The sequence below is a fragment of the Dreissena polymorpha genome, chromosome 11 (assembly GCF_020536995.1).
Source record: "Dreissena polymorpha isolate Duluth1 chromosome 11, UMN_Dpol_1.0, whole genome shotgun sequence".
In the NCBI taxonomy this organism is placed as follows: domain Eukaryota; kingdom Metazoa; phylum Mollusca; class Bivalvia; order Myida; family Dreissenidae; genus Dreissena; species Dreissena polymorpha.
Window position 1 is genome coordinate 70495329 of NC_068365.1, and position 13753 is coordinate 70509081.

The following is a 13753-nucleotide window of genomic DNA, read 5'->3' on the forward strand; positions in this document are numbered from 1 at the left end:
CTTTCAGCAACTTTGATAAAGAATGCTTGAGAAATGTGAATGCTAGAGTGTTTACAAACCAAATGTGGTGGACGGACGGACTGCGGACAAAGACCAATCCTAAAACATCACCTGAGCAATCAGGTAAGTTAAAAAGTGTGTTTCACCGATCTGAGCCATTTTCCAACTTGTCCAAGAAAACAATTAAACCAATGTATTGACTAAGTTTCACGATGATAAGGTAAAATATGTGACTTCCATAGTGTTCAATCACAAAGTTTCTCTCTATATAGTCACATAAGGAAAACTGCCCCACCCCCCTGGCAGCCATGTTTATTGACCCATCGGGACCATTTGCAAACTCATCTGAGATGTATACAAGAGATGTGTTTGTCAGAAACATAATGCTCCCTTTTGCGCCGCTTTTAAGCCATATATTTAACCTTTGACCTTGAAAGATGACCTTGGCCTTTTTACCACTCAAAATGGGCAGCTCCATGAGGTACACATGCATGCCAAGTATCAAGTTGCTATCTTCAATATTGCAAAAGTTATCCCAAAACTTTAACCAAGGTTAAAGTTTTCGGTTTAAGTTTTGGGACAGAATGACAGACAGACAGAATTACAGACAGACAGAATGACAGACAGACAGGCCAAAAACAATATACCCCCGATCATTCGATCCGGGGGCATAAAAAGTTATGGCCAATGTTAAAGTTTTCGGACGGACAGACGGCATATATTTGACATTTGACCTTGAAGTATGACCTTGACCTTCACCTTTCACCACTCAAAATGTTAAGCTCCATGAGATACACATGCATGCAAAATATCAAGTTGCTATCTTCAATAGTGAAAAAGTTATGGCCAATGTTAAAGTTTTTTCGGACGGACGGACAGACTGACTGAAATACTGACTGACGGGCAGTTCAACTGCTATATGCCACCCTACCGGGGGCATAATAAAACCAATCTTTTCACCAAGTTTCATGATGATTGGGCAAACAATGTGACTTCTAGATTGTTCACGAGCTTTTTTTATTATATAAATATAAGAAAACTGCCCCCCCCCCCGCGGCAGCCATGTTATTCAACTGACCGGAACCATTTTCCAACTCAACTCTCGTATCGAGGAAACAAATGTTCTGACCAAATTTCATCAAAATTGGGCAAACAATGTGACTTCTAGAATTTCACATGTTTTCACTGTATACATATAAAGAAAAATGCCCCGCCCACTGGCGGCCATGTTTTGTCACCGATCTGGACCTTTTTCCAACTCGTCCGACATATCAATAAAACTAATGTGTTGATTAACTTTCATGGTGATTTGGGTCAAAATTGTGACTTCTAGAGTGTTTAAAAGGTTTCTCTATAGCCATATAAGGAAAACTGTCCCGCCCACTGGCGGCCATGTTTTTCAACAGACCGGAACCACTTTTGAACTCAACCAACATATCAGTAAGACAGACATTTAGAAAAAGTTATATGAAGATTGGGCATTACATGTGACTTCCATAGTGTTTATAAGCTTTTTCTTTTTTGACCTAGTGACCTAGTTTTTGAACCAGCATAACCCAGTTTCGAACTCGATCGAGATATCATTGGGTTAAATCTTCTGACCAAGTTTCATGAAGATCGGACAATAAATGTGGCCTCTAGAGTGTTTACGAACAAATGTGGACGGACGGATGGACGACGGACGGACGGACGACGGACAAAGACCGGTCACATAAGCTCTCCTGAGCAATCAGGTGAGCTTAACAAAAGCTGTCAGAGGACAGCACGCTCGACTAATCGAGTGCTTGACAGTATAACGTAAGCCATCATGGGGAAATTGTTCATATTCAATAATTTATTAGACGATCTTTCAAAAATAAAAAAAGGAAAAAAAAGTAGGGGGGGGTAGGGGGGTGAGAGTGGGGTATAATGTGGGGTGGGGTTATTTATAAGATGATGTTTAAAAAAATAATTTGGGGTGGGGAGAGTTTGGGGTGGGGGGGGGGTAAGGGATTCCGGGTAGGGGCGTGGATTATTGTTTGGGTGGAATCCATTGTGGAATTCATGTAAGTGTGGTTTTGTCAAAGTAATAATAAAATGTGATCATAAATAAAGAAGTTATGGCAATTTAAGCAAAATGTTCAATTATCTAAGCGTAAAAGGGGCCATAATTATGTCAAAATGCTTGATACAGTGGTCTGCTCTTGGTTATAGGTTGGGGTCATGTTGGTAAACAAGTATGCAAAATATAAAAGCAATAAATGTCAAAGGATATAGCAAATATTTGGGGGTAGTACTCACAGTTTAACATATATTTATCAATAATATGCATATTATAAGTATAAAAGGGGCAATAATTCTGTCAAAATGCTTGATACAGTTGTATGCTCTTGTTTATTGGTTGGGGTCATGATGGTAAACGAGTATGCAAAATATCAAAGCAATATGTTAAGGGACATTGAAAATATTTGGGGTAGTACGCAAACTTTAACATTTGCTGCATATTCTAAGTGGAAAAGGGCCATAATTATGACAAAATGCTTGATAGAATTGTCTGCTCTTGTTTAGAGGTTGGGGTCATGTTGGTAAACAAGTATGCAAAATATGAAAGCAATATGTCAAGGGACAATGACAATAATTGGGGTAGTACGAAAACTTTAACATTTGCAAACTAACGAAAACGGCACGGAAACGGAAACGCCGAAGCCGGGTGAGTAGGATAGCTCCACTATATATTTCATATATAATAGTCGAGCTAAAAATAAATAAAAAATTACTAAAATTTAACAACTTAAAATTATTTCTCAGAAACACAATGCCCCCTAATGCGCTGCTTTTTTTACCTTTAACCTTGAAGGATGACCTTGACCTTTCACCACTCAAAATGTGCAGCTCCATGAGATACACATGCATGCCAAATATCAAGTTGCTATGTTCAATATTTTAAAAGTTATTGCAAAACTTTACTATATTAAAGTTTTAAATTTTTGACTTTTAACCTTGAAGGATGACCTTGACCTTTCACCACTCAAAATGTGCAGCTCCATGAGATACACATGCATGCCAAATATCAAGTTGTTATGTTCAATATTTCAAAATTTATTGCAAAACTTCACTGTAAGGTTACATTTTTGGGACAGAATGACAGACAGAAGAAAGAAAGGCCAAAAACAATATACCCCCGATCTTTCGAACTACTGTTTTGATATCTTTGTTGTGAACTACCGGTACGTGTTTACGTTCAACGTCCGAAAAAAAGATTTACGAAAATAACTGCAAGGTGTTAAAACGCGAAATGAAGTTTAATTGAAACAACCATGCGCTAAATATAACTTGTCATCAATCTGACATTTTTCACGGCGACTGATCTGAGCAATCTCCCGGGGGGTACTGCAAGAATCGTCAGATTTCCGGTTTATCTGACAGATTTCACGATCTGACAATATTTACGTTACAACGGTCCCAGAAGTTAATAATATTTATTACTTAAAGCGATTTTAGAATAAATACCGTCAAGTAGATACTTATTTTTAATTCTTTTTTTTCAATTTTGATATTGTAATTCATCATTTTCCTCAATTAAAAAGAGATTTTCAACATTGGTTATGAATAAATCTGAAGGAAAAGCGGCTCAAGAGACGAGTGTTTTGATTGGCTGTTCAGAAAATGTGTACGTCGACGTACAAAAATGTACGTCGACGTACAAATTGTATGTCGACGTACATACGGAATATTACGCTAGTAAATTGTTCCAAGAGTTTGTATTCAGTCGAGTGGCTTGTGTGATGACGTATCACACGAGAGGCGGAGCCTCGAGTGTGATGCGAAATAACACAAGCCACGAGACTAACGAAAACAGTTAACAATTGTATTTTTGCTTTAACAAAACTGACAAAACAATGACTTCAACGGTACGCCATAGTTTATTTAAGACGCGTATGAATACAGTTTATGTAAATTACCGTGTAAACATTTGAACCGGGAAAACACAGGATTCCGACACGCTTGCCTTAATGACATCACATCCAATGTTTATAACAACTAAGTTGATAACTTTGATTCGATGTTTATAACAAAAGCGTTAAAACGATATGCACTTCCACTTCTATTCTTCCATGTCTCTATCGAAACTTATTTTAAACCACACTATCTTATTGTATTCCAATCGAAATTTATATTGATGCATTATAAACACACACTCTGAAAAACGTTCTGCATTCGTTCGTTTTAAACAAATAGTTTACTGTTAAAAAAACCACGTCCGACTGTCCTTAAATTCCAGAGAGTTTAAATAAAACTATTGTATTTCGTCACAGAAATGACGTCACACGATGTACTACGTAATATATTGCGTAATATGGGGGGTTTCCTACTTTCGGTGCGCGTTATGTGACGTCATTAAATGGATCGAAGAAAGTAGTCCGGCTAGTATGGTAATACGGAATTGGAAACGGCGAGTAGCGTAATACGGGATTTTTTATTTCAACGATTGATACAACCTGTATTTTGTTAAAAGCATTGAACAGGTATATAATAAAAATAAATACGTCGACGTGTATTTCATATTTGTACGTCGAGGTACAATTTTTGCCATACATGTGTTAATAGGTTACCGTCAGGCGGCATTAAAAATCACGCGTAGCACATGTGCTCAACTCATGCGAGTATGTTCTATTTTAAGAACCGATATGACCTTCGATGCTCCCGATGTACGGTTTATTCATTATGAAAATAGCATTAAGTTGCTTAGAAAGATTTAAAGGAAAAACAACCTACATTGAAATAAATAGCAGACATGTTCCGCGGAAATTATATATAAATCCGCGTCTTTGAATTATATGGCTATAGTCTAGTCGTCTTTTTCACATAGCTCTCCACACTGTTCAATCGACTCCAGCGACGACTGTGGATCATGCGACGACTGTATACATGTCGGTGAAAAGCGGAGTGTAAGTATTTCCATATTCTTTATATTTTACGTATTGAATTGAGCAGGGTTGAGTGTTTTATTTGAGAGCCTTAGTAATAAGTACTTTGTGAACGTAATCCCTACCTTCCTAGCTGCTTACTTTTCAAGAAATCCTTTTCTAGATTTTCCGAAGCTAACAAGGTAGGGATAATGTTCACGAAGTCCTTCTTACTAAGGCTCTCAAAGAACACGCTCAAACCCGATTAATTGGATTAAAGATTAAGTGTGTATTGTTCTGAGAAAATTGGGTTAAATGCATGTGCGTAAAGTGTCGTCCCAGATTAGCCTGTGCAGTCCGCACAGGCTAATCAGGGACGACACTTTCCGCTTTTATGGTATTTTTAGTTTCAAGGAAGTCCCTCCTTGCCGAAAATCAAATTTAGGCAGAAAGTGTCGTCCCTGATTAGCCTGTGCGGACTGCACAGGCTAATCTGGGATGACACTTTACGCACATGCATTAAGCTTAATTTTCTAAGAACAAGACACAATTATAAGCGATATTCATCAAAGCAAAACATTTTATTGTTTTAGCGTTTTTATTTTATTTATTAACATTTTTTTTTCAATCGATAAATTCATATAATAAATTGCATGGAGCAATAGACATATATACCGGTTTGAACAGGTTGTATTCATCAAGTTATATATGGCACAAATGGTATTATGTTCCGTTGTACAACCAGATAAAACCCTGCTCCAAATAATACTTTTCTCATGTTGGCAAATATATTTTTCTTTGTTGTATTTTCATCTATACACTGCAGAGCGCATTATTCGATAATCAAACGATTTCTGCAACGTTTATATGCTAACAGAAGTTCGGGAGAAGGACGCCAATTTCGAATACTTAATGCAAATCCAATGATTACGGGTAAATGCGACTAGATCTTCCAAAAGGAATGTACTGTAATGGTTCAATTAAGTTCATATTACGAGGTTACTTATCATGCAGACGATGACAAAATACACGCCACTTAATCCGCAAACAATCAATTAACATGATTGCCATTACATGATTGTCATAATAAGACTTTAACCCATTTATGCCTAGCGTCTAGAAAAAAGGCCTTGGCAAACAGCGTAGACCTAGATGAGTATGAAGCGGCGTCTCATCTTGTTCTGCGCTGTTTGCTTAAAGGAATTTCTGTAAGAAATATTCTAAATATAGAAATAAATATACTTGACATCCCTAATTTTGGATATAAATTGATTCAATTTAGAAGAATGGGGGAGTCCACTAGGCATTAATGGGGAAATTGCGTAATCAATTTATGCAAATAAGGACAGTGGGAACGGTGATTCTTACTAGTTTCTTAAAACGCCAAAATACCTGTATACATACACAATGTACGAAGAAAAACGACTCGCACTAACATGTAGAATTTCACATTAATTTAAAAAAAATTTATAATGTACAGCGTATTATTGTAATTATAATGAAATTCGATCGGTAACGCGACAATAATACGTATATTACAGTCGACAAACGTACTTTTATTTAGCTGTAAAAGTCGCCCAACAAGATTAAATACTACTTAAACAAATACCATTAAAACACGTAATTGCAGTATTCGCACAAATTGTCCGGCATAAATTTAATAAAGGTAAAATCTTTCCTAACAATCCCCGTACAACAGTGTTTCCCTTTTTCAATATCTGTCTTGACTGAAGGTTTTAACAACAAGTATTTGAGAGTGTACATTTGTAAACGGGTGTGGTGTCCGACAGGTATGATTTACGAATTTAAATACAAAATATTTGAAACAAAATCCGCTAAAACTTATTTCCCCACACGCATTTTACAGATGTACAATTATTAACCATTATCCGACTTTACGGATCTTTTCCTAAATCTACACCCATTACAATTTTGATTATAAGAGATGTATTTAAATTAAAATTAAAAATTGGTTTCGCCGCCTATCAATTCCAATTTTGCGATATTGGAAAATAATATTTCATTTTTCTCATTTAATAAATTGGTATGCATATAATTATAGACGTAGGATAAATGAAAAATGCTTTAAATAATTAGAAACGGCTCTTTATATGTGATCATTAATAGCCTACAAATTATAACAACGTTTGTGTCCTTAATGAAGACACACGTTCACTTCAATTTCGTCTATAGTTAGCATTGCTAGTGAAAGCTGCGCAGCATCGAATTGATAATAATAATGCTACAGCTTCTTCTGTTGCTAATGATGATGAGGAGGAGGATGAGGAGGATGATAAGGATTATGATTAAATCACATTGTTGAGGTATCACGTTATGCTACCGTCGTCCACCTGTGCATACGAAGGGTAAAAGGCACTTTGTCGGCGATGACGTCATATTATCCGGACTTTGTTTACTGTTCACGTCACATCCTGTCATGTCCGCGCCTGCGCGCTGCAATTTCCGCACTGCGAGACTATTGTTAGCCAAGGAAGCGTACAGCACAGGAGTCTTACTACTGTTGTCTCTCACATTTAAATCCGCACCGTTTGAGATTAACACATTGATAATACTGACGTCACCGCGGTGGGCGGCCAGGTGGAGCGCTGAGCATCCACCTGGGACGCCGTCTGGAGATCCCATAGTCAAATTCACGTCGACGCCCGCCTTGAGACAAAGTTTCACCATTTTGCGCGCGCCTCGCAAAACAAAAGCGTGAAAAGGCGTCCAACCGTCGACTTCGTGCATGAACACGTAACAAGCGTACTTCCGGTTCTGCTTCACCAGCTGCTTTCCGGCGTCATTCAGGCTGTCTTCGTCCCGGCGTAAGAGCGCAAAAAGGGTACAAGCGTCCGAGTGCAGGTCATCCATGGTCATCGAGATGCATGTAACCATCGGACCAGCGGAAAAGTCAGCGGATGGTCGGAGGTTAGGTATAAATCTGGAACGAGACGAAACCGATAATTCAGATATTTGCAGACATTTTTTAAGAAACCTCTATTAGATCACTTTTCAATCTCAAAAGTGTCAAGTAAATCACATTGAAATTAAAATTCTGTATTTATTTGTTTGGATTATATGAAACTAAAGGACAACAAATGGGTATCGGTAAAAAATGGGTTTAAATTTTAAAACGATATAAAATTAAACTAGTATTATTCCATCATAGATTCATCATTAATACATCTAATACGTGTTTTAAGAGAGGGCGATACACTTTTGAACTATTTTGAACTTTTGAACCACAGGAAACTCATGTTGATTTATTGATCAAGAGTCGGGCTTGTCATTAAACTCTGCAGATAAAAATGTCTACTCTGCTAAATTCTAAAATGAATGTAAAAGCTGAAGTCTGGCACTAGCAATAATACCTAGTTGTACAATCCATTCTTCGACTTAAAGGGGCCTTTTCACGTTTTGGTAAATTGAAAAAAAGTTGTTTCAGATTCGCAAATTTTCGTTTTAGTAATGATATTTGTAAGGAAACAATAACACTGAACATTTACAATGCTCTAAAATAACCATTATATTCATCTTTTGACGATTTAAAACCTGAATATTATAAAGCGTTCCAACGCGAAACAATTGAATATTTTAGAGAGTTCTGTTGTTGTCGTTGCATTTTGTGAAACTACGAGGATTGCTTATATAAAGTAAAAAAAGACGTCAAACATGTTATGAGCACGGACGGCCGAGTGGTATAGCGGTAGACTTTTACTCGAGGACTCCAGGGGTCAGTGGTTCGAGCCATGTTGAGTTGTTTTGTTTTTTTTAAATTTATTCTTGATTATTTTTCCGGAGCCTTTTAGATCCAATGTTTACATTTATCAATATAAAGCATTTATTGACAAACTTCAATACATGCCAAAATCTGTGAAAAGGCCCCTTTAAGAATAAAGAACAGACTAAGACTCAAGACGTCTTAACTGTAACTCATAATTTGACAAGACAAGGCTATGAATGAAAAAGAAATACACGTACTAAGCATTACCAGGTTAAACAAATTAAGGGCTCAAAGGGCTCCATTATTTTCTTCAAAAAACTTCGAATGCAAATTTGTTAGTGGAATGATTCGCATAACTTGACTATAGATATTAACTATACTTTTCACAAATTGAAACCATTAAATTTTTTTATAAATCTTGAAAAAATGGGTGTGCCCTAAATATACCAAAGTCAGGATTTATATATAGACAATATATTTTGAAACAATTATGTAACATGGTAAAATGCTTTATTTTCCTTTTACACAATCAAATGAAACACTGCTGCTTACAATAATTTTCTCATGTTGGCAAATGTATTGTTCTACAAATACCTTACACACCACAGAAAAGGCAATACGTGAGAAAAGATATGTACATGCGAATGCACTATACACGAGTTTATTAATGCGGATCAGACTCTATTCTTATCTTATATTTCATCAGATAAATATCTCTCGGACTCAATATATTTGACCCCGCTCTGTGAAAAGGGGGTTTGGTGTGTTCGTAAAGTGGCGTCCCCGATTAGCCTGTGCGGTCCGCACAGGCTTATAAGAGAAGACACTTTCCGCTTTTATGATATTTTCTGTTGCAAGAAAGTCTCTTCTTAGAAAAAATCAAGTTTATGCGGAAAGTATCGTCCCTGATTAGCCTGTGCGGACTGCATAGGCTAATCTGGGACAACGCTTTATGTACATGCATTAATACCCCTTTTCACAAAGCACGGTCCATTTATGTTCCTCGCATATCAGTCACTTTGTCGGAAACTAAAGTTATAATGCGATATGTGGTCTAGAAAAAGTCGGCTAGAATGTAAATTCCAATTTGCTTCCCGTTTACCCTTGTGTAACTGTAGATAAAAAATTTAGACATGGACGCTTCTCGTAATGAATGATATAGCATTGTCGGACCGTATTTGGTACAAAAACGAATATGTACAAGTTTGTACCATATTCGGCCGAATATGGTACAACTGTCTAATTGTACCATATACGTATCTGCAGTTTTGGGGTAAAATGCCTGACCGAATATGGTACAAACTTGTACCATATTCGGATGAAAAATGTACCACATTCGTTCCGAATATGATACACACTCATCATCGTAATCATCATCATCATCATCATCGTTATCTCATCATCATCATCATCATCATCATCGTTATCTCATCATCATCATCATCATCATCATCATCATCATCATCATCATCATCATCATCATCACATCAATTATCAACACCCCAATGATCATCATCGTTGTTATCTTTGCCAACACCACCATCATCATCACCATCAAAACCAACATCATCATATCCATTATCATGATCGTAATGGTGATCACAAAAGTTTTTTTTTGTGATGATAATGACAGCGATGTTTTCGGTCGATAATGAGGATGTTGTGATGATGATGACGACGATGAGAATATCATCATCATCATCATCGGCCAATAAACATCGCCATCATCATCATCACAAATATTTTGTTATCATCATCATCATTATCATCATCGTCGGCCGATAAACATCGCCGTCATCATCATCTAAAAACTTATCATCATCATTATAACCATCATCATCGTCCGATAAACATCGCTGTCATCATCATCCCAAAACGTTTGTTATCATCATCATCATTATCATCATCATCATCATCATCATCACCACAATCATCAAACCCCAATCATCATAACCACTGTCATCATCATCACCACCACCATCATCATCACAATTTTTTTACCATCATCATCACAAATGTTTTGTCATCATCATCATCACATATTCATTTTACATTTTGTATTTTATAATTTGTTTCATTCAAGAGATTCAACAAACTTGTACTTTTTTCATTTATTGGTATACTGACAGGATTTTTCAAAGTAATATTGAAGAACATAGAACAGCATTTAAATTTTAATCCAACTGTAGCATTTTGACAAGACATAATATACATATATACATTCATTTTAGTAGCAGCCAAAATATCCCAAATGTGCTTCGTAAAAAGTTACCAGTAAATGAGCAAATGACAACAAATTTCCGGTAGAAGAACATAATCATCAATCACAAAAATAACATAACAGGTTTCCAAACACCGATATACATGTATATTTCACCTGTAATGTCTGTACATGACATCTATGATATCATACCAACCGATTCCACTAACACGCAAACGCAGCCATGCGTTTGCCCATTTTGGCCCCTTGATGATTTCTTTTATTGCCGAAATAAGACCGCTGTTTCTGCCCGCTCTTGTTAATAGGAAACGAACGCTAACAGGATTTCTGTTACTAGTATCTAGTCCAATATCCGGCCGAATGTAAATTCTAGGTGTTTGCAAACTCATTGACCTTATTAAATCTCTAAAGGGTTTGCCGACCTTCGCCAACACAAACTGGATTGACGGGTTTGATTGTATGCAGAACTTAAAAATTTCAACTTGAATGTGAAGTGGTAACATCAGAAATGGAAAAGTCGTTCGCTTCTGTGCCCTCCTATTGTTTATCATATCTTGAAGCTCTTTCAGGGCTGAACACACAGAGACGTCACCGTTGTCGCCAGAGTCACCGTTGTCGCCGGAGTCACCGTTGTCGCCAGACGCAGCGTTGTCGCCGGAGTCACCGTTGTCGCCGGAGTCACCGTTGTCGCTGGAGTCACCGTTGTCGCCGGAGTCACCGTTGTCGCAAGAGTCACCGTTGTCGCCAGACGCAGCGTTGTCGCCAGATGCAGTGTTGTCGCCAGACGCAGCGTTGTCGCCGGAGTCACCGTTGTCGCCAGACGCAGCGTTGTCGCCGGAGTCACCGTTGTCGCCGGAGTCACCGTTGTCGCTGGAGTCACCGTTGTCGCCGGAGTCACCGTTGTCGCAAGAGTCACCGTTGTCGCCAGACGCAGCGTTGTCGCCAGATGCAGTGTTGTCGCCAGACGCAGCGGTGTCGCCGGAGTCACCGTTGTCGCCAGAGTCACCGTTGTCGCTGGAGTCACCGTTGTCGCCGGAGTCACCGTTGTCGCAAGAGTCACCGTTGTCGCCAGACGCAGCGTTGTCGCCAGATGCAGTGTTGTCGCCAGACGCAGCGGTGTCGCCGGAGTCACCGTTGTCGCCAGAGTCACCGTTGTCGCCAGACGCAGCGTTGTCGCCTGACGCAGCGTTGTCGCCAGACGCAGCGCTGTCGCCAGAGTCACCGTTGTCATACGACTGTTCTAAGCGTGATATTATGTCCTTGTACACGCGTTGATTGATACGGATACTAACGTAATGCATGCCAAATCCTTCTGGGAAATACCCCAATGCAATTGTTCCAACATCACCATCGAACTTTCCATCTGCTGACACAATTGATGAGTGTTCTAGTCCTCGGGTAGAAACTACCAGGCACTGCAAATTATATTCTCTCATAAGTGCAATGAGCGTGAGGTTGTCGCCGTATGTCCCATTCTTAGACATATTCTTAACGTATTCATCAAATGTTTCATCATAGACAAAAGTTTCATAGAAATATCTGTTTTCTACAATGTGATGGACTGCTTCCTTACGTAAAGCATCTACGTCTTTGTATATACCAATTTTACCAAGTTGATGCGATATAGCAGCAAATTGACAATTTCCATCCGGATTTGGGTCCATGGCAATATTCACCCCATCCAACATCTGCAGATTTTCATGGTGTGTTAAAACATGATAGTACTTAGTTCTGTGATTTTGTTTCTCTGAGCGGTTCTGTTTTAATGAATGTTTTTTAATTTTTCGTTGTTTCTCTAACGCAACAGTTAGGCTAGTCATGTTTTCGACCCCAACCGATTTGCTTACGAATCCAAGTTCGGGTTTGTTCGGTACTTGAAATGACACGATAAAAACACCATTTCGTTTTACTTTTTCTACCTTGCCTTCGATAACATATCTTTTGGTTGGCACCCTGGATTTTCGAAAGGGATTGCGAATTAATACTGTCTCTCCTACTTTGTACTTGCTTGGGGAAGTTGCGTTTTTCAACAGCGACCTGTAAGCCTTTTTATTTGCTCGCCGTATGGTTTTCTTTATTTCACGAGAACTATGACGTTCTTTGGTAAAAACATGACTTCTTCCGTAGTAGGCTTCAAAGGGCGTGAGACCCCCAAGAACTCGTTTGAAACTTGTGTTTATGGCATAGGCTAAATCTTGAAGCCCTTCGACCCAGTTAAATCCACGTTTACTTTTTGTTGCAAATAGAATCTTGGCCTTTATAACACTGTTTGACCTTTCACACTTGCCCTGTGATTGAGGATGATACGGCCTACTATTGATCATTTTGATGTTGTACTTGTTCAACAAAAGTTTCATACTAGGGCCTTTAAATTCCAGTCCGTTGTCACATTGGATGATGTCAGGGGCAAGGTTAACCATCAACACGTCCTCTAATGCCTTTGCAACTTCACGCGAACTCTTCGTTTTCAGGGGTTTTGGCATAACGTACCTAGAATAAACGTCCACGACTTGTAGAATATAACTGTATGTGGACCCCTTGTAGCTAACACTTTGATTTTTCATGTTAATTATGTCAATCTGCCATCTTTTGCCTGGTTCCTCTTCTGTAATTGTCTTTGGCTTTGGCTTGTTTGTAAATCTCGGATACTTCTCATGGTAATACTTGCTATTGTACAGTATTTCAAGGATAGCTTGTTCCGAGAACCCCGTGTAATTTACTTTCAGTTTGTTGTAAATAACCCTTGCTCCACATCCTTTGTTTTCCATGAACATCTTCTCAACAAATCTAGGAAGATCTTCTTTCACAAGGACTTGCTTTCCGCCACACAATAAAGAACCCCGGTCACCAAGCTCGAAGTCCTTACGTTTTCTAATCATGGCCAAACAATTATTCTCTTCAGGTGTCCGTTTCTTCACAGGG

The 13753-nt window shown here is 38.3% G+C and overlaps 2 protein-coding genes across 9 annotated transcripts in view; both read right to left on the reverse strand.

The window, feature by feature from the left end:
- LOC127850466 (uncharacterized) overlaps positions 1 to 13753 on the reverse strand; it is a 50198-nt gene that overhangs the window by 16665 nt on the left and 19780 nt on the right. Inside the window, exon 1 of one of the 2 annotated variants that reach the window (XM_052383525.1) lies at positions 3942 to 4250. The exons of the other annotated variant lie outside the window; for it this stretch is intronic. Within the exon in view, the coding sequence (XP_052239485.1) occupies positions 3942 to 3952 (11 nt within the window). The 5' untranslated portion in view covers positions 3953 to 4250. Of the gene's footprint in view, positions 1 to 3941; positions 4251 to 13753 lie in introns of those variants that run through there. 2 annotated transcript variants of the gene reach the window in all.
- The window catches only part of LOC127850467 (uncharacterized), a 36593-nt gene continuing 28889 nt past the window's right edge, over positions 6050 to 13753 (reverse strand). For all 7 annotated transcript variants that reach the window (XM_052383529.1, XM_052383533.1, XM_052383528.1 and 4 more), the window contains one exon: positions 6050 to 7827. In XM_052383529.1, coding sequence (XP_052239489.1) covers positions 7224 to 7827 — 604 coding nt within the window. In that variant the 3' untranslated portion in view covers positions 6050 to 7223. The remainder of the gene's footprint in view (positions 7828 to 13753) is intronic.